This window comes from Microcaecilia unicolor, chromosome 7, assembly GCF_901765095.1.
Source record: "Microcaecilia unicolor chromosome 7, aMicUni1.1, whole genome shotgun sequence".
Taxonomy (NCBI): Eukaryota; Metazoa; Chordata; class Amphibia; order Gymnophiona; family Siphonopidae; genus Microcaecilia; species Microcaecilia unicolor.
In genome coordinates this window covers 231,616,339-231,638,236 of record NC_044037.1, presented here as the reverse complement: position 1 = coordinate 231,638,236, position 21,898 = coordinate 231,616,339, and the positions used below count along the sequence as shown (strand labels likewise).

The following is a 21,898-nucleotide window of genomic DNA, read 5'->3' as shown; positions in this document are numbered from 1 at the left end:
CAGCACAAATAGCTGACCTATTGCATTAACATCAAGCACTTAGTCAATGGTATACATGCGACATCTCCCCAGTCCCAACCAAACGTATTCTTCTATGGAATAGGACACTAGCAGGCTTATTTTCGAAAGAGAAGGGCGCCCATCTTTCGAGACAAATCGGGAGATGGGCGTCCTTCTCCCAGGGTCGCCCAAATTGGCATAATCAAAAGCTGATTTTGGGCGTCTTCAACTGCTTTCCGTCACGGGGACGACCAAAGTTTACGGGGGCATGTTGGAAGCGTAGCGAAGGCGGGACTGGGGCGTGCCTAACACATGGGTGTCCTAGACCCATAATGGAAAAAAGAAGGGCGTCCCTGACGAGCACTTGGGCGACTTTACTTGGTCCATTTTTTCTTACGACCAAGCCTCAAAAAGGTGCCTGAACTGACCAGATGACCACCGGAGGAAATCGGGGATGACCTCCCCTTACTTCCCCAGTGGTCACCAACCCCCTCCCACCCTAAAAAAACCTTTTTAAATATTTTTTGCCAGCCTCTATGTCAGCCTCAAATGTCATATCCAGCTCCATGACAGCAGTATGCAGGTCCCTGGAGCAGTTTTAGTGGGTGCAGTGGACTTCAGGCAGGCGGACTCAGGCCCATCCTCCCCTACCTGTTACACTTGTGGTGGTAAATGTGAGCCCTTCAAAACCCACCAGAAACCCACTGTGCACACAAATAGGTGGTGCCCCCCTTTACCCCTTAGGGCTATGGTAGTGATGTACAGTTGTGGGGAGTGGGGTTGGGGGGGGGGGGTTGGGGGGCTCAGCACATAAGGCAAGGGAGCTATGCAGCTGAGAGCAATTTGTGAAGTCCACTGCAGTGCCCCCTAGGGTGCCCAGTTGGTGTCCTGGCATGTCAGGGGGACCAGTGCACTACGAATGCTGGCTCCTCCCACGACCCAATGCCTTGCATTTGGTTGTTTCTGAGATGGGCGTCCTCGGTTTCCGTTATCGCCGAAAATCGGGGACGACCATCTATAAGGATGACCTAAATTTCGCGATTTGGGCGTCTCCGACCGTATTATCAAAAGAAAAGATGGCCGCCCATCTTGTTTCGATAATACGGGTTTCCCTGCCCCTTCGCTGGGACGTCCTGCGAGGATGTCCTCAGGAAAACTTGGGCACTCCTTTCGATTATGCTCCGCCACATGTCCCAAATATCATCCAAACGCTTCTTCCAAAAGTTGGTATGAACGCACCACCTTCACCCCAGCTACATAGAAGCTGAAATGTTTGGATATTGAGATTGACGTTGGTTTTAAATTTGTTGAACTTATAAACCCTACAAACCCTAGGTATATTTTTTTTATAATTATTTGATATTTAATAAAGTTTTTTCTAAATATTGATAGTTGCATGAGGAATATCTGAGAACTTGAAAAGGATCCAGAGAAAAAGGCTGAAAATGAATAATTCAGGCAATTTGTTCACTGATCTTTGAAAGCATGTGACAAGATCGGTTCCAATCTGCTGATTTTGAAGTGCATGCCGGCATATATTTTATGTTGCCTATAATTACTTAACATCTACAACAGTGTTTTGCTTTTGATACATTTATTTCTGATGCAAATAAAGTTTTTTTGGTACCTGGTGCACAGATGTGACTACAGCCGCCATTGAACTGAGTGCATGGGTTGCTACACTGTTGCTGTTTGGTTTTCGAGAGAACATGAATATCCATTGGTCTCTGTGGAAGGTTTTGAATCATTATAATCTGATCCGATCCATCATGTTTGTTGGCTCTGTATACACTGCGGGTGTTCCAATCAGTCCAGTAAATGTGTTGGTCATACAAGGTCATGGCAAATGGATACACAGCTGTGCTCACAATCACTTCACGGTTTGTGCCAGTTAAGGAACAGCGCTCGATCTTCTGTCTAAAGCAGATATTAAAACATCTTTAAATCTGCATGTCCAACTGCAAATTCCTCTCCATGTATAAACCTCTGCATGATAAATGAAATTCATTTGATTACTTTTTTTAAAGATGGGCTAAATTCACTAAAATAGCAATTCTATATCTGGGTGCCTACAATTAAGCATCCAGAGGGCGGCTGGTAGGACATATAAGGACATATGGAGGGACATTTTCGAAATTACATCTAAGTGCAAAAAAAAAAAAATGTCCAGCACAAAGCGCTCAAAAAAACGTCCATCTCACAGCCATTTTTGAACAGGAAAAACATTGGGTTTTCCTGTTGAAAAATATGTGAGAAAATGCATGGGGAAAACATTCTTGTACTGAAAACGTCCAAACTGAACGGCCATTTTCCAAAATGAAATTTCCAAAATATGAATGCCAAAACCTGGCACAAAAAACATTTGTACGGCACCATTTGTATAAAAATGTCCTCCCAGTCGTCTCTGCAGTGCAGAGGGGCAGCCTAGTGGTCAGTGGACTTTAAACAATGGGATTCAGGTACAAATTCCACCTTAATTCTGTTATATATTATTGTCTCCGGGAACAGGAAAAAACCTACTGTACCTAAACCCGTGGCGTTCCTAGGGGGGGGGGCGGTGGGTGCGGTCTGCCCCGGGTGCACACTGCTGGGGGGGTGTTGTACGCCTGTCCACTACATTCGTTCTGTGCTCCCTGTGCCCCGGAACAGGTTACTTCCTGTTCCGGGGCAGAGGGAGCATGGAAACCAAAGAAGCGGACAGGCGCGCGGCACTCCCCCCCCCCAGCGGCGTGCACCCGGGGGGGTTCCTTCGCCGGGGGGGGTGTCCTTTCACAGGGGGGAGGGTCGCGCTGCACCCGGGGGGTGGGGTGCATCGGCGATCCGCCCCGGGCGTCAGCCCCCCTAGGAACGCCACTGACCTAAACATGCACCACTACTATAGCCATCACGCTTACAGTTGTCTTATAAATTCATGTACAGTAGATATTTCTATGTTCCAGGAGGGCTCACATATTTTTACAGAAATAAAAGAGTTAAAGTGGAAGTTAGACCTGGGTCCCGTTGTACAAAGTCCACTGCACTGACTACTAGGCTACTCCTTAGACTTTCTGCTCTATTAGGAATGGCCATAGTACCTGAAGCTGCCATAGAGCCTTATATCCACCGTCACTTTCACTTCTTAGGGGGGTGGGAGGGGGTCGGTAACCACTGGGATATGAAGGAGGGGTTATGCCTTCATTCCTCCAGTGGTCAGCTGCTCGTCAGGGCACCTTTTTGTAACCTGGATGTGATTGAAACAGGTCTAGATAAAAACATCCTTCATTTTCAACGTGGACATTTCTTCTCATTCCATGATTGCTGAAAGACGTCGCAATTTTGGGCCCGCCCTAATTCCACTCAAAACATGCCTCCAACACGCCCCCATGCTATTTGGACAAACTGCAGTGCAAAACATCTACAGTCTGCCTTTTGAAAATTGCAATTTGGACATTTTCAGCAGATGGACTTTTTTTGGCCAAGTTGAGACGTCCATCTGCTTCGAAAATGAGCGCCATAGGTTTCTACCTTCCCTTACTGAATACTAGCCAACTGGGTATTTATGCGCCTTATGCCTGCCATACATCTGGTATAAATGTGGACTCCTACATCTAGTATACTGTGGGCACCTAAATTTTATTGATTTATTTATTAACTGCTCTGGGGTGGAATTCAAGCTCAATACAATGCACAATAAAACAGCTTCAAAGACAGCACAGTGTGTAAGTGAAAGAAGAAAATATAGACAGATAAGATAGACATAAGGGTCAGAAAAGGTGCATGAAAATGATTTCAGCTACAGTAGGAGTGGATAAGCAAATCCTGAAACAGTATGTGCAGCTGGTGTTAACTCCTTGTGTGTACGTCTAGCTGGTTAGTTGCTTCTTCCATTAAAGTCTTGGCAAATATACGCACATAGGAGGAAATTCTATATATGGCACCTTAAAAATTGGTAGCATAAAACCATGCAGTTAGTGTGATTCTATAAACTACGTCTAAAGTTAGGCATAGTATATAGAATATGCTCAAATATATTCTTGCAACAAAAATTTAGGTGCACCCATTTAGGCCACCTAAAACCAGGCCTAAATACCTGTGTCTAAGTTAGGCGCAGATCGGGTGTATTCTATAATAATGCATATAGCTTTTTGAAATCCCCTCAACCCGCCCATTCCACACCCATGGCCACACCCCCTTTTTGACTTTGCACATTAGAATTTACATGCACCATGTATTAGAATACGCCTATAATGTTGTGTGCATAAATTATAATTAAAGCAAATTAGTGCTACTAATTGGTTAAGTACGAATTATCAGCACTGATTTGCTTGTTAATCAATTAAGCTGTGCGTGCAATTTGGCCATGTGGCCAAATTAGCATGCACAACTCAAGACCCCATATATAAAATTTGCGGGATAAATTATAAGAGTGGAGAAGCAGCCTAATTTTTACTGCTGTGGGCTGAAGAGCTGAGTTCAATTCCCACTGCAGCTTCTTGTGACTCTGGGCAAGTCACTTAATCCTCTATTACCTCAGGTACAAACTTAGATTGTGAGCCCACTAGGGACAGAAAAGTACCTGCATATAATATATGTAAACTGCTTTGGTTGTACTCACAGAGAGGTGGTATATCAAATGCATGACCCTTTATCCTTTATTCTATAAGGTATGCATGTAAGTGTGTGCCCCACCCATGCCCTGCCCAGGCACCTCCTTGCAAATATCTGCTATACAAGATAGGCACATATTTATACAATAGCGTTTAGGTGCAAATTTGACATATATGCTAATATTCTAAACATGTAAATGCGTAACTCACATCATTGTTAGCATCTATTTCATAGAAATGCCCCTAAGAGGGTATTTACGAACAGCATGTACTAATGTGTATAATTTACCGCATAGCACAAGGAAAACAGTGAAGGTGACTCAATAAAACAATTATGCTGTATGTAGTTTAGAAGATTTATTGGTCAACAACAATGATTCTATGGTCAACACAACAACTCGACACAGCCGTGTTTCAGCCCATCAGCCTGCCTCAGGAGTCTTCCTGTTTTGTGTAGATGAATATATGGATGAAATTTGTTGTATGTATTCTTCACTTATTCGCTGAAGAAATACTCAACCCTCATAGCTTCTGATGCAAAGTACAAATCTTCTAGATTACATACAGCATCATCGTTTTATTGAGTCACCTTCACTGTTTTCCTTGTGGTATTTTTTCTGCGAGGTTTTTTGTTCTTCTTTATCCTTGTGTAATTTAATGCATAGTCCATTTTACACAATAGGGCCTGAGGTAAATAACACACAATAGCATGCACAGTTAGTAAATGACCCCCTAAGCTTTTTCCCATAGGTACAGGCCCAATATCAGTTGCACAGGTTGATCACGTATAGTTTTAAAATACCAGTACTATTATATTGCTAAATGTAATAGTCGTAATTACTAAAATATAGTCTTCACTAACTACAACATTCAAATGCAACAATTTGCACAAAAATTTAAAAAAGAAAACAAAAACTCAATCTTAAGTACAAATCTGTAGCATCTTTAGTTTGATCATTTTGCTTCGAAAAGACTTCCTAATAGCTTAGTATAGGAATGGAGATACCATAAAGAAAGTCAAAGTGAAGTTACAATCCGACACACATATTTATGTAGCTGTATAGATATAAATTGAGAGGCAGACACACAATAAGGTTACATTTTTAAAAATAAAATAAAATTCACATACAAATTTGCATCAGCCCAGTATATTCGTTCCTCTTCATAGTCCAGTGTAAGTCCATTTGGCCACACCAGACTGGTGTTCACGATATCTGTTCTGAAGTTTCCTCCAAGTGTGGCTCGTTCTATCTTAGCACTGGTACCCCAGTCAGTCCAGTACATGTATCTGTCAAGAAGAGCAAACTATAAGGTTCCTGTGATGATAGAATTAATTAGCAATTGGGTCTGTCCAGCAGGTACAGACCCAATCCTAGTGAATATACAGGCACCCACATAGCCAGGTCTATCTAGCAGGTTACACACTTTTCATGTTCACCATATTACATAAGTACATAAGTATTGCCATACTGGGAAAGACCAAAGGTCCATCAACTCCAGCATCCTGTTTCCAACAGTGGCCAATCCAGGTCACAAGTACCTGGCAAGATCCCCAAAAAGTACAAAACATTTTATACTGCTTATCCCAGAAAGAGTGGATTTTCCCCAAGTCCATTTAATAATGGTCTATTGACTTTTCCTTTAGGAAGCCGTCCAAACCTTTTTTTTAACTCCGCTAAGCTAACTGTCTTTACCACATTCTCTGGCAACGAATTTCAGAGTTTAATTACACGTTGAGTGAAGAAACTTTTCTCCAATTCATTTTAAATTTACTACATTGTAGCTTCATCACATGCCCCCTAGTCCTAGTATTTTTAGAAAGCGTAAACAGACGCTTCACATCTACCCATTCAACTCTACTCATTATTTTATAGACATCTATCATATCTCCTCTCATCCACCTTTTCTCCAAGCTGAAGAGCCCTAGACAGTTTAGCCTTTCCTCATAGGGAAGTCATCCCATCCCCTTTATCATTTTCGTCGCCCTTCTCTGTACCTTTTCTAATTCCACTATTTTTTTTTTTGAGATGCGCCGACCAGAATTGAACACAATATTCGAGGGGCTGTCGACCCTCCCACCTTATCCTCTTGTATCTCTAATCTCCTCCCTTCCATCATGTCCTCCGAGTCTGTCGACAAGGCTGTCTCGGCTTACAATGCCACTCTCTCCACTGCTCTGGACACACTTGCACCATCCATCTCCCGTCCCACAAGGCTTACTAATTCCCAGCCCTGGCTGACCCCTTGCATCCGATACCTTCGCTACTGCGCCCGATCTGCCGAACGCCTCTGGAGGAAATCTCGCACCCAAACCGACTTCATTCATTACAAATTCATGCTATCCTCCTTCCAGTCCTCCCTATTCCTTGCCAAACAGGATTATTACACCCAATTGACTAATTCTCTCGGCTCCAACTCTCGTCGTCTCTTCGCCACCCTTAACTCCCTCCTCAAAGTGCCCTCTGCTCCCACCCCCCCTCACTCTCTCCTCAGTCACTAGCTGACTACTTCCGTAACAAGGTGCAGAAGATCAACCTCGAATTCACTACCAAGCCACCTCCTCCTCTTCACCCTTTAACCCACTCCCTCAACCAACCAACCCAGGCCTCCTTCTCCTCTTTTCCTGATATCACTGAGGAGGAAACCGCCCACCTTCTTTCCTCCTCGAAATGCACCACCTGCTCCTCTGATCCCATCCCCACCAACTTACTAAACACCATCTCTACTACTGTCACCCCCCCCCCCCCCCCATCTGTCATATCCTCAACCCCTCTCTCTCCACTGCAACTGTCCCTGACACCTTCAAGCATGCTGTAGTCACACCACTTCTCAAAAAACCATCACTAGACCCTACCTGTCCTTCCAACTACCGCCCCTTCTCCCTCCTACCCTTCCTCTCCAAGATACTTGAACGCGCCATTCACAGCCGCTGCCTTGATTTTCTCTCCTCTCATGCCATCCTCGATCCGCTTCAATCCTGTTTTTGCCCTCTACACTCGACAGAAACGGCACTCACTAAAGTCTGTAATGACCTATTCCTTGCCAAATCCAAAGGTCACTACTCCATCCTCATCCTCCTCGACCTATCTGCCGCTTTGGACACTGTCAATCATAATTTACTTCTTGCTGCATTATCCTCATTTGGGTTCCAGGGCTCTGTCCTCTCCTGGTTCTCCTCTTATCTCTCCCACCGTACCTTCAGACTACATTCTCATGGATCTTCCTCCACCCCCATCCTGCTCTCTGTTGGAGTTCCTCAGGGATCTGTCCTTGGACCCCTTCTTTTTTCAATCTACACCTCTTCCCTGGGCTCGCTGATCTCATCTCATGGTTTCCAATACCATCTTTATGCTGACGACACCCAGCTTTACCTCTCCACACCAGAAATCACTGCGGAAACCCAGGCCAAAGTATCAGCCTGCTTATCCGACATTGTTGCCTGGATGTCCAACCGCCACCTGAAACTGAACATGGCCAAGACCGAGCTCATTGTCTTTCCACCCAAACCCACTTCTCCTCTCCCTCCACTCTCTATTTCAGTCAACAACACCCTCATCCTCCCCGTCTCATCTGCCCGCAACCTCGGAGTCATCTTCGACTCCTCCCTCTCCTTCTCTGCCCATATCCAGCAGACAGCCAACACCTGTCGCTTCTTTCTATATAACATTAGCAAAATTCGCCCCTTCCTCTCGGAGGTAGGGTATTATTATGGATTAAGAACTGGTTGAAAGATAGGAAGCAGAGAGTAGGATTGCGTGGCCAGTATTCTCAGTGGAGGAGGGTAGTTAGTGGGGTCCCGCAGGGGTCTGTGCTGGGTCCGTTGCTTTTTAATGTATTTATAAATGACCTAGAGATGGGAATAACTAGTGAGGTAATTAAATTCGCCGATGACACAAAATTATTCAGGGTCGTCAAGTCGCAGGAGGAATGTGAACGATTACAGGAGGACCTTGCGAGACTGGGAGAATGGGCGTGCAAGTGGCAGATGAAGTTCAATGTTGACAAGTGCAAAGTGATGCATGTGGGTAAGAGGAACCCGAATTATAGCTACGTCTTGCAAGGTTCCACGTTAGGAGTTACGGATCAAGAAAGGGATCTGGGTGTCGTCGTCGATGATACGCTGAAACCTTCTGCTCAGTGTGCTGCTGCGGCTAGGAAAGCGAATAGAATGTTGGGTGTTATTAGGAAGGGTATGGAGTCCAGGTGTGCGGATGTTATAATGCCGTTGTATCGCTCCATGGTGCGACCGCACCTGGAGTATTGTGTTCAGTACTGGTCTCCGTATCTCAAAAAAATATAGTAGAATTGAAAAAGGTACAGCGAAGGGCGACGAAAATGATAGTGGGGATGGGACGACTTTCCTATGAAGAGAGGCTGAGAAGGTTAGGGCTTTTCAGCTTGGAGAAGAGACGGCTGAGGGGAGATATGATAGAAGTGTATAAAATAATGAGTGGAATGGATCGGGTGGATGTGAAGCGACTGTTCACGCTATCCAAAAATACTAGGACTAGAGGGCATGAGTTGAAGCTACAGTGTGGTAAATTTAAAACGAATCGGAGAAAATTTTTCTTCACCCAACGTGTAATTAGACTCTGGAATTCGTTGCCGGAGAACGTGGTACGGGCGGTTAGCTTGACGGAGTTTAAAAAGGGGTTAGATAGATTCCTAAAGGACAAGTCCATAGACCGCTATTAAATGGACTTGGAAAAATTCCGCATTTTTAGGTATAACTTGTCTGGAATGTTTTTACGTTTGGGGAGCGTGCCAGGTGCCCTTGACCTGGATTGGCCACTGTCGGTGACAGGATGCTGGGCTAGATGGACCTTTGGTCTTTCCCAGTATGGCACTACTTATGTACTTATGTACTTATGTAGCACACCACCCGAACTCTCATCCACTCTCTCATCACCTCTCGCCTTGACTACTGCAACCTACTCCTCACTGGCCTCCCACTTAACCATCTATCCCCCCTTCAATCCGTTCAGAACTTTGCTGCCCGTCTTATCTTCCGCCTAGACCGATATGCTCATATCACCCCTCTCCTCAAGTCACTTCAGTGGCTTCCGATCAGGTACCGCATACAGTTCAAGCTTCTCCTACTAACCTACAAATGCACTCAGTCTACAGCCCCTCATTACCTCTCTACCCTCATCTCCCCTTACGCTCCTACCCGTAACTTCTGCTCACAGGACAAATCCCTCCTCTCTGTACCCTTCTCCACCACCGCCAACTCCAGGCTCCGCCCTTTCTGCCTCGCCTCACCCTATGCTTGGAATAAACTCCCTGAGCCCATACGCCTCCTCCCTGCCCATCTTCAAATCCTTGCTCAAAGCCCACCTCTTCAATGTCACTTTCAGCACCTAACCATTGTACCTCTATCCAGGAAATCTAGACTGCCCCCAATTTGATTGACTGCACTTTTTTGTCCTTTAGATTGTAAGCTCCTTTGAGCACGGACTGTCCTTCTTTGTTAGATTGTACAGCACTGCATAACCCTGGTAGCGCTTTAGAAATGTTAAATAGTAATAGTAGTAGTAGTAATTTTGCTTACAATGAAAGCCACACATACCCTCTGCAAGGATCCAACATGATAGCCCTGGGCCGGGGAACCCGTGCAATCACTGTACGGTTAGATCCATCCATCGCCATTGAGCTGATTGACTGGTTTAGATAGTCACTAAAATAAATCCTCCTATTGATCCAGTCATAAGCTATGCCATCAGGAGCACCCAAGTCTAAAACAGAGCAATTAGAAAAAGGGACCAGGAGAGCATTACACATACAACTTTCCAAACTACACAGTGCATACAAGGAATATTCTGGTTTTTCAATTTAACATATCATAGGAGGCAATTCTACAACTGGGCACCACCATTTAGACACCCCAATGTTGTGTGGTGAAAGCCTATTTTATAATGACATTTTAGAATACTAGCGTAACACCATACCAAACATTTACACCTGCAGTTACACCAACCATAGACCTGGTATAATTGTGAGCAGCTAAATGTGACAAGGGCATGAGTAATATACAGTATTCAGTAAGTTACGTGCGTAAGTGGAAGTCTCGCTCATTCCCCCTCCCCATGAACACCCACTTGCAGTTATACACTATGGGCAAGATTCAGTAAATGGCGTCCACACATAGGCGCTGTTATGATCCACGCTAAGATAGGATTCTATAAAGGGCACTCTATGCACAGCACCCTTTCCAGAATACTAGCTTGGTGCACTTATCATACCTAACTTTGGGTGTGAGCACTTTCACCTGCCAAAAGGTGGTGTAAATCCTCGCAACCAATGGCAGTTAGGCACGCAAATCCAGCTATTTTATAACATCCCGCCTAATTTCTAGGAATGCCCCTGACCCAACCATGCCCCTCCCATGGCCACGCTCCTTTCTGAGTTGCTCCCTATGAAATGTAGGCGCGTATATTATAGAAAAGGCTGTAGGCAGATGCGCAAATAACTCCTAATTACTGCCAATTAAGTGCTAATCAACTCCGATAACAGATTGTTAGTGCCTAACTGACTAATTCATGCATGGATCTGCCATCTGCGCACAGTTTTGGGCAACCTATAACGACTTGGGGTGGTATGCCACTTATGTGCACCTATAATACTAGTATTCTGTAAATTTGCACATGCAAGCAGTATATAAATGCAGGTGCCCAGTTATAGAATCAGGGGAATAATAACTAGAATAGAGTGCTTAGACATTTTCACGATATGTGATTTTTTTTCTAACCTAATCCCCACTCTGACAGTTATAAAGAACTCTACTGCCACTATGTGCACAAGGGCATGCATTGCATAGTTGTCTAGGCCAGAGTTTCCCAAATTCTTGAACTTGATTTGCATATACTCCCTCCATTATATGCAAATCTCTTTCATGCATATTCATTGTGGATACCCTGAAATCCTGACTGGCAAGGGGGTACTCCAGGACCGGCTTTGGGAAACAGTGGTCTAGGCCAAGGGTACATTAGGTATGAAAATCACAATATGCATTTTTTTTGTTTTTTTTTCCTCTCATTCCTAGGTCACCTACTACACAATGTTCAATAATGTGGAATGATTGTGGACTGAACTCCACACCACAACCTTGCAAATCTCCTCAAAAGAGATAGCCTATCAAGAACCTGATTAGGGAAATAAGAGGAATTAAAATAACATTTTTGGCTCAGACCAGAATTAAAAATGGTACAAATGCTGAAGAGACTGCTAACCATGCTGGAAAGGTGTCTCATAAGACTGACACTAAAAAAGAAGAGAGTAGCTACACAACTATGACAGTCTAAAAGTCACACACATGAGCAGTAAACACTTGGGGGCTCTTTTTGTGTTAGAGTTTGTAGCTACCATGGCTTAATGAGGAACGTTAATGCAAATCTAATGCAGGAAATATTGGGGGGGGGGGGGGTGCCCTCCATTTTCCATTTCAGGTCGTGCATTAACATTTGCATTACAGCACAGCAATCAGGCTGCCATAAGAGCGGAAGCACTTAGGGGGCCTTTTACAAAGCAGCGGTAAGCCCAATTCGGGCTTACCACACCCTATGCCAGAAATATTGCCGGCCCAATGTGTCAGCTCGATTGTGCGCCATTTCTGGCACTCCAGGAAATTTTTTATAGTGCAGTGCTAACCTGGTGGTAATTGGGCATTGTCACATGCTGCCCAGTTACCCTCAGTTACTGCTGGGGCCCTTACCGCCACTTCAATGGGCGACAGTAAATGCTTCCCGCTGCATGGCCACCCCGTAAGAGTTATCTTACCGTGTGGTCATTTTGGGGGGGGGGGTATTTTACCCACTGCGGTAAAAAGGGCCCTGGTGTGCGGGAAAAACAGCCCACGCCGCTATGGTAGCAGGGACTTTTTCCCACAGCTTAGTAAAAGGACCCCTTAGAGCATTAAGTCATTGCTGTATGTTCTCTATGCCCATTCTCTGCCTGTGTCCCACCTAATTACGCTCCCTAAAACAGAATGCCCTTAATGCATGACTTAGAGTGCAGTAACCTTAAAAATACCTCAAAAAATAGTTACTGCATTTGAACATTAGTTGCTGCTGCATGCTAAACTGCACATTAGCAGCCTAAACACTATAGCAAAGGGCCCCTTAGTCTGTACCAGAAAATTCTAAAAAGTTCATTCTGCTCAATATCACATGTAGTCATTTGATCCATGCGTATGACTAGTGATCTGTCATGTCTTCAGAGAAACAAGCATATTACACTGGTGGGTAATAAACAGTGTTTGCACAGCATTTCCAAACCCCATATTGTACCTGATGCAACTGTGGTGGGTCCATCACTAAGTGAATTAAGGCTGATGTAACTGATTCTGCTGCGTCCTGCTCCGGAATTTTGTGTATAATATATCCTGTTGTCCACACTGTCGAAGTCTAGAGCCACTGCAGTTCTAAGCACGTTTACTGTGCGAAATGGTGAAGCGTGATTTTCCAGGTCCAGATATAAACTACGAAGTGAGCCTTCAAGGGCAAATATCAGATAATCTTCAGTTGAAATTGCACAGCTCATCCCATCACTTCCTATTGCCCCGTAGGCACACCCACACTTTGGTGTCTGCACTCCAGGCAAAGCAAAGCACAGCTGGGAACATCCTCCATTGTTCTGCAAGCAAGGGTTATTGTTGACCTCTTGAGGTGACTGAGGTTGAAAACGACTGTCATATATGGTAACATCTCTCAGCATGTTAATGTTGTCTCTTATAACTGCTGGTTGCTCTGTATTTCCTGGCTCTTTACTAGCTTGAAAAATCTTTTTAAGGTTCCTATCCACCCAGATGATTGTATTTTCAAAAACAGTAATGCCATATGGTGTGGGATAGCGACTCCCAACACGCACAATTTCAGTATCACCACCTTCGGGTCGAATTCTTGCTATCATGTCTAAAGAATCATCAACCCAGTAAACATAGCCATTGCTATGATCCACTGCCAAGCCACGAGGTGTGATAATACCCTCAGATACCAGAAGAGTTCTATTGGTGCAATCAAGGAATGAACGTTCAATCTTTGGATTTTGCCCATAGTCCGCCCAGAAGATGTATCTGCTCTTTGGATCTACTACAATATGTCGTGGCATGTCCAGTGTAGTTTTCAACAGAACACGACGATAAGAAGTGTCTAACCGTAAAACTTCAATGAAGGTCTCAGTCACGAAAGCATTTGTAAAGTAGAGATTTCCTGTGGTACAATAAAGATAAACATAGGGTGGCACACAAGGTAATTTTTTTTTTTACTAGAACAGCAGCAATTGTTAGTCACTTGTGAGGTTATAAAATAGTCCAATTCAATCAATTTTTAATGAGGTTCTGCAAGAGTCTAATCAAAACAAAATGCAGAAAAAAAAAGTATTGCAAAAGGTATGCTTCATATTTATATATTTTTTCAGACATAAAAACATTTTTCTTTAGTATGTGGCAGCAGTTTTTGTTCCAGCTTAAACTTATCAACAAATATTTATATTGTAACTTTTAAAAACTGATGCATACATGTTAAAGGGATTTTGTTGTTCATTCATCAAATGGTTATATGGAATTCCTCTTATACGAAAGGTATGCACATGGGGCTGGAGGAGTGGCCTAGTGTTTAGGGTGGTGGACTTTGGTCCTGGGGAACTGAGGAACTGGGTTCAATTCCCACTTCAGGCACAGGCAGCTCCTTGTGACTCTGGGCAAGTCACTTAACCCTCCATTGCCCCAGGTACAAATAAGTACCTGTATACAATATGTAAGCCGCATTGAGCCTGCCATGAGTGGGAAAGCGCGGGGTACAAATGTAACAAAAAAAAAAATAATGAGTGCTGAGCCCTATTCTAAAAACAATATTCCGAGTTGAGCGCCATTTACAGAATAGTGCGTAGCACTGAGATCCACACCCAAAATTTACACCAACTGAAACCTGGAGTATATTCTCACACCTAAATTAGGAGGTCTCCTATATTCTGTAATGCTATGTGCATCTTAAGTGAAGCCCCTGACCCACCCATCCCCTCCCATGGCCGTGCCCCCTTTTCAGTTGTGCTCTAAAAAATTTGCAGGCACATCTTTATAGAATAGCGCCTAGCAAGATGCATGCGTGAATTCAAACTGTTGTCAATTAGCACCAATAATTGATTGTTAGCGCCCAATTATTGGTGCTATTTGCCTATTAATTTGCACACACAAATTGGGCATGCACCCATTGTGCACACAATTTTAAGTGTCACTTATAGAATTTGGGAGATGATGTCTCATTTGGGGATATATTAGAATGAACTGCTAAATCTATGGATGACCTAACTTAGCTGCCAAAACCTAAACAGAAAAGAAAAATATAAGTTACCCCCTTATACCCACTGATACCAACATGATAAGTAACCTTTTAGCCTCTGAGATGTACAGTGAATAAATCCATGTGTATGGAAATGTATAATAGTTTTATTACATTTCTGCATTTGGTATTCCTGGAAAGAAAATTCATTAAGACCAATAGTCAGATCAGAGCTGCTGGGTGCCTATCAAAAACAAATACCTCCAAAGATGCCTAGAGCTTGATTTATTTTAAAATACATTTTTGCCCTATTTTTTGCAAATAAGAATTTTATAAACCAGACTTGAGTGGGGAGCAAATGTCCAACATGTCCATTCATGGAAACAACAATTCAGTTCCTTTCAACCAATGGTATCTATTGTTCTTCCATAAAGGGACATGAGGTATTATGTCAAAGAGAAGAATGGTAAAGAAAGGAGATTGATACTTTATCCATATGCAGATGCTATAGACCAGTGGTGCTGAGCCCAGTCTTCAGAATAAAGCTAGCAGATTTTCTGGAACAATGAATATGCATGAAATTGATTTGCCTACAATGCAAGTAGTGCATGCAAATCTATTTCTTCCATGTTCAGAGTTAGATGTGTTCCAAGGACTAGGTTGAGTATTCCTGCTATAGATCAAATGACTTTTTTTTTTAAAAGCATCCCTCTTAATATCATGCTATTACTTACATTTGCATTGTTTTACCTACCTGCTACCCAGTCAATAGCAATTCCTCTGACTCCATTTCTCCCTATTCCGCTGTTGATAATGGTCCTAAAAGAGGATCCATCAGGTTTAATTCTACGGATCCTATTCTGTATAGCCACTGTGCTGCTGAAGTCACACCAGTATATATAGCCAGAGGACATGTGAACATCCACATGAAGTGCATTGCGACCTGCAATGTTTAGCAATGGGCTTAGTTAATGAATTTAAACATAAACATGTTCTCTATGAATTTGTTCTGATTTTCTCAACAAATTAAATGAAACTCTTATAAAACAAAGAAGTACATTTTCAACCAATAGCTACAGTTGCTATCAGATTAGCACACATTAATGCCATTTAGGAAGAGAAATTTGGTTTCAGTTTCGACTTTTGCACGGAAACCAGCCCAAAATTTGTGTTTGGCCTCGTCTTTGTTTCTGAGGAAGGCCCTTGTTGTGTGAGCACTGGAAGTTAATACTGTTATGGTATGGTAGAATTACTTTATAGGGTCCTGAGTGATGTTGTAGGGTTTTGTATTACTGCATGGTGCTGGATTTGGGAATTGGATTTAGCTCATGCCTCTTTCAGTTGTAGCTGTTACATTCAGGTACAGTAGTAATTTTCCTGTCTCTGAAGGGCTTACAATCTGTTTGTACCTGAGGCAATGGAAGGTTAAGTGACTTATCCAAGATGGCTTCCCTGGTTCTCAGACTGCTGCACTAAGTATTAGATACAGCTAATACATATAAAACATTCCAAATATGTTTGGTAACTCAGGGGTCCTTTTACTAAGGTATGTTGAAAAATGGCCTGTAGTAGTGTAGGCTCGGGTTTTGGGCACGCGCAGATCCATTTTTCCATGCATCTGTAAAAAAGGCCTTTTTAAAAATGTTTGCCAAAAATGGACGTGCAGCAAAATCAAAATTGCTGCGTGGCCATTTTGGGTCTGAGACCTTACTGCCAGCCACTGACTTAGAGGTAAAGTCTCATGCGGTAACCGGGCGGTAATGACCTATGCGCGTCAAATGCCACTTGACACACGTAGCTGACGCGCGCCAGAAAAAAAATATTTTTCAGACGCGTGTTGCAGACGCATGCCAAAAATGAAATTACCACAAAGGCCATGAGGTAGCTGGACGGCAACTCAGAATTGGCTCACATTGGGTGCGCATAGGCACTTACACAGCTTAGTAAAATGGCCCCTCAGCAATAAACTAAAGGCCAGTAGATCTGAAGCCAGGTGGCCGTTTAGCAGCCTACCCCACCCCACCCCACCCCCAAAAAATAAACTTCCTGACAGGCAAATCATTTTATAATTTCCATTAACTACAAGATTTCTGTTACAGTGTTGTTGAACGTATTTGTTCACATGACCAACAGGAAGATGCTGGACTAGAGAGCTAGGGTGGCTGGGGAAGCAAGTGTTAAGTACTTCCATATATTTCTAGAATAGTGCAAATATTAATCTGTGTAATTATGTTGGTGCATTCTTTTGATTTTTTTTGGGGGGGGCACATAATTTCTGGAGTATATTCAGTGTGCAAAGGTACTGGGGAGACAGCTGATACAGCTGCAACAGACTCACAAAATGAAGGATTCCTTCCTTACTGTGTTCAAAAGTGTCCCACTGTTCTTTTACTGCTGACAGAGGCATTGCCCCCCCCCCCCCCCCCCGCACTCCAAAGGTTTTAACTTGTCCTGCTCTATTGCACTCCACCACATAATTCACCCTAGCTCTGCCCCATAGCCTCACCTTAGCCCTACTCACTTTAGCCTCTCCAAACAGCTGAGTCACCGACCGCCTATGGATATCTCTCTGATTCCCAGGTCCTTGCGTGGAACCCGAATTAATGGAGTTAAAACCAGTCAACATTGTGACACACCATGCACGAAGACATAATGGACCCTGTTTACCAAGCTGCGCTAAGCGCTAGTGTTTTTAATGCATGCTAATGATTATCACGCGTTAAACGCTAAGTTGCCCATAGGAACATATGGGTGACTCTAGCATTTAGCATGCGCTAAAAATGCTAGCGCACTTTAGTAAATAGGGCCCAATGTTAATAATAATAGGGCTACGGAGTTGGTATACCAAACCTTCAACTCCAACTCCGACTCCTCTATTTTTCTACTGACCAACTCTGATTCCAACTCTAATTATGTATAGTAAATTACAGAAACACAAGCTATCGTTTATGCACAAAACTAGGACTAATAGACCACAAAATATATTCATTTGAAGTCTGAAAAAAGAACCTGGACAAAAAAAATGTATAAGTACAAAATGATAAATTTACCATATATCATAATGTTGTAAGTTTTTATTTTGAAGCTGGAATCGGAGCTGGTACATTTTTACCAACTCTGACTCCAGCTCCGACTCCACAGCCCTGAATAATAGGATTGTTTTAAAAACTGAATGCAAAAGAAAGACTAAGGTTCTTTTAATTTCACTTGCACTTACCTTGTCCTGCCACTGGTACCATAGCCTCAGAATGGTCCGATGTCTCTAAGCTGAAACCTTTAATGGCAGATAGCATGGAGACGATTAGAAAAGAGTTATATGGAGCACACGTTCGTCTGTCTTGGTTTAGTTGGAAGCCTGTGGCACACGCACATGAAAATTGACCTCCAGGCTTCGGCAGGCAAAGATGTTGACAAGCGCCAATGTTGTTGCTACAGCCATTTGAGGATCCAGCAGAATCTACGGCACAAAAGAAAAAGAGTGTAAGTCATTTGTGACTCATTTCTGAAAGTGCAGCTAATGTGAAGACAGGAAACAGAATTATAAAGAGATATTTATATTTAATTCTCAGTGCTCAATGTTAAAAACTATTAACTGCTGCTACTAAAATTAGAGTTTGATTATACATTGGCAGATTAATTCTTTCAGTGCCATCGTAAAACACTGGGAACTGAAAATAGATCAGAGCTTCCCTCAATGTGTCAGGTTTTGCATCTCATTACTTAAATATCGCCACGGTACATTTTGTCAGGGTGCAATAGGGCCCTTTAAGTCGCATTAAGAGGCAAATAACTAAATTTAAAGCCCTAACGCAGCTTGATAATTTCCACCCTAACCCACAAATTCTATATATGGTGCTTAGAACTGCCCGTGCAAATTTGGTTGCACACCCAATTAGTGCATGCAATTTAATTGAATAATGAACCAATTAGCACTGATAATTGAACCCTAATAATTATTGGTGCTAATTGGAATCAATTTAAATGTATGCGCTGGGATCCACATGTAAATTTTATGTGCAGCTCCAAAATGGGGTGCAGCCATGGAAGGATCATGTGTGGATCGGGGCATTCCTGCAATTTACAAGCGCTGTTATAGAATAAGGGGAATCCGTGTCTAATTTAGGCACTGGGATTTACACCAGGGTTCAGCTGGTGTAAATCAGGGCTGTCCAAACTCATAGCTCGCCAGGTTGGGTTTTCATAATGTCCACAATGAATATTCATGAGATCTATTTGCATACAATGGAGGCAGTGCATGCAAACAAATCTCATGCATATTCATTGGGGAAATCCTGAAAACCTGACTGGACTGTGGCCCTCAAGGACCGAGGCACTATTCTATATCACTAGGACTATTTTCAAAGATTTTTACAAGGGGAAACAGCTATTTATCTGTGTAAACCCACCACCCATCTCCTTGGATTAAAGTACCAGGGTACTTACAGCGAGAGGACCAGCGAGGGACAAGGCTCTGGGATGTGATTGGCACTAGGGGCCCAGCAACAGAGAAAGCTCCCTAGGTGTAGCTAGCACTAGGATCCCAGTGGAGGAGAATAGCTCTGGAGAGGACAGCCTGTCCTCAGAGCCCAGGGAAAGCTTCCAGGAAGCCACCGCAGGGACAGGCATAGCCAGCCTGGAAGTCCAGCCCAAGAAGCCTCCAGCAGAGGGGTGAGATCTGAGGGGACTGGGAGAGGGTGGACTTACAAGGAAAGGAGAGGAAGTACCTAGACAATACAGCCATGCCTACATACTAACTTAGCTGAGAAGCTGAGAGGAGCTTACATCTATTACTTTGGCAAGGAAGACTGAAAGGGGTTGAAAGGTGTGAAAGACTATAAGTTACTGGTTCTAAAGATCTGAGGCAGTGGCGTTCCTAGGGGCGCTGACACCCGGGGCGGATCGCCAATGCGCCCCCGCCCCCCGGAACAGTGCAACCCCCCCCCCCCCGGCGAAAGAACCCCCCGGGTGCACGCCGCGCTGGGGGGGGGGGGTGCCGCGTGCCTGTCAGCTCTTCGTTTTCATGCTCCCTCTGCCCCGGAACAGGTTACTTCTGCTCATCCATACCAATTACTAAGTTCTACTGTATAATCCTTTCCTCTCCCTCGGAGATCCTTTGTGGTTGTCCTATACTTCTTGAATTCAGACACCACCTTTCATGCTCCCTCTGCCCTGGAACAGATTACTTCCTGTTCCGGGGCAGAGGGAGCATGGAAATGAAGAGCCGACTGGCGCGCGGCACCCCCCCCCCCCCCCAGTGGCATGCACCCGGGGCGGACCGCCCCCCCCCCCCCTTGGTACGCCACTGATCTGAGGTATAGTCTAATGCTTTTGGTTTAAGTGCATAAGTACTGAATTAAGTACCAAGAAATTTGTTGATGTTTGTTTATGGTAACTGAATTGATGTGATAAGAAATCCTCATTTCTTAGGTGCATAAGACAGTGTATATAGAGGACAATGTAAATAGTTTAATAAAACCTGCTTAATTTATTAGCCTGCCCTGTTCACAGCAGTGTCTAAGATTTTTCCTGGAGGGAGAAAAGGGCAATCTCACCTGCTATCTTCTTACCCAGGTAAGAACATAAGAATAGCCATACTGGAGAAGACCAATGGTCCATCTAGCTCAGTATCCAAATACCTGACAGAAACTCAAATAGCTGGAGGTACCAAGCAACTGACAGAGACTGCCCATGGGAGAATCCAGCTAGGTTGGGCCCCAGAATGCCCTCAAGGAGGTGCTACGAAAGGAAATATTTCTTTATGGAATGGGTGATGACTATGTAGAGAAGCCTCTAGCAAAGGTGGTGTCTGAATTCAAGACGTATAGGACAACCACAGAGGATCTCCGAGGGAGAGAAAAGGATTATACAGTAGAACTTAGTAATTGGTATGGATGAGCAGACTTAAAAGATCATATGGTCTTTACTTGCTGTCATTTTCTGTGTTTCTTTGCTTTTATGGATGCATGGTAAGTGAAGTCTGTGGCCACTGGCATTTTCAAAAAGGAAAACCTGCTGGGTTTCCATTTGGAAAAGGCTTGCAGTCTTGAAGATACAACATACCCATGGGACTTCCAGCCCCATGCATAGTTTATAAATTGACCCAAAAATAGAACCACAACTACATACTTTGAAATTGTAGCTCTAAAGCAACTGTATAGCAGTCATAGAACTTTGATTTTTGTTATGAAAATTGTACTTGAACCTACAACAAAATTTACTTACTATCTCTGTAGTGCACACGCAGGCACTTCAGTCCTGGAATATTGTCTCTTATTACTACTTTATTTGCTCCAGTTGTTTTGTCAACTCTCTCAATGACCTCATAGTCTCGATCAGTGTAATACAGGAAGTTGTTATGTACAGCAATTCCCATGGGGTGAGACAGGTGGTTAACAATAGTCACACGATTGCTTCCATCCAAATTTGCTCTTTCAATCTGTGAGAATAGTTGTAAATTCATTAGGATCATTGCATAACATTTCAATTAAACCTTAATATCTCAGAACTATGTCAAAGCCCTATGGTGCCTTAAGTACACTTAGGATTTTTTGTATGTTTTTATTTTTGTGGAATTTTGCCTTTTGAATTTGCAGGAAATTAAGGGGTCGATATTCAGCAGCGGGTATGGGGATCGGAGGTGGTGTGGGACATGGTGAGGATGATCAGGTAATCAGGGCTGGGGGTGTATAGAAAGGATCATCAGGGGTACTGGGATAGTGGGGGAGTATGGAGAAGATAATTGGGGAGATTGAGGGCATGGGGGGGGCTTATGGAGAGGATGATTAGGAGGATGTGGGTGTGGGGTGGAGCTATGGAGAGAATGAGCTAGGTTTAACTGTTGTATCGCTATGGGCTGCAGTAAATGTATCACCAGATGCACTTACCCTACTTTCTGGCCTGGAGTTGTGAAGTACTGGCCGGTATGTTTGAGCTGCTATGTGTGCCTCAGCTTGACTTACTAGTCTTTCTTTCTTTACTTTTCATTTTCTCTTTCCTGTTTGAGTTGGAGATCCTAATTCCTTTCTTTTAAAATGTATG

General features: G+C 43.6%; 1 protein-coding gene across 1 annotated transcript in view; it reads right to left on the bottom strand.

Moving 5' to 3' along the window:
* LRP2 (LDL receptor related protein 2) overlaps positions 1 to 21,898 on the bottom strand; it is a 334,494-nt gene that overhangs the window by 159,279 nt on the left and 153,317 nt on the right. The window contains exons 32-38 of the mRNA XM_030210857.1: positions 21,083 to 21,296; positions 18,078 to 18,317; positions 15,615 to 15,803; positions 12,872 to 13,792; positions 10,156 to 10,321; positions 5,716 to 5,874; positions 1,628 to 1,917 (exon numbers count right to left, since the gene is read on the bottom strand). Of these exons, the coding sequence (XP_030066717.1) occupies positions 1,628 to 1,917; positions 5,716 to 5,874; positions 10,156 to 10,321; positions 12,872 to 13,792; positions 15,615 to 15,803; positions 18,078 to 18,317; positions 21,083 to 21,296 (2,179 nt within the window). The remainder of the gene's footprint in view (positions 1 to 1,627; positions 1,918 to 5,715; positions 5,875 to 10,155; positions 10,322 to 12,871; positions 13,793 to 15,614; positions 15,804 to 18,077; positions 18,318 to 21,082; positions 21,297 to 21,898) is intronic.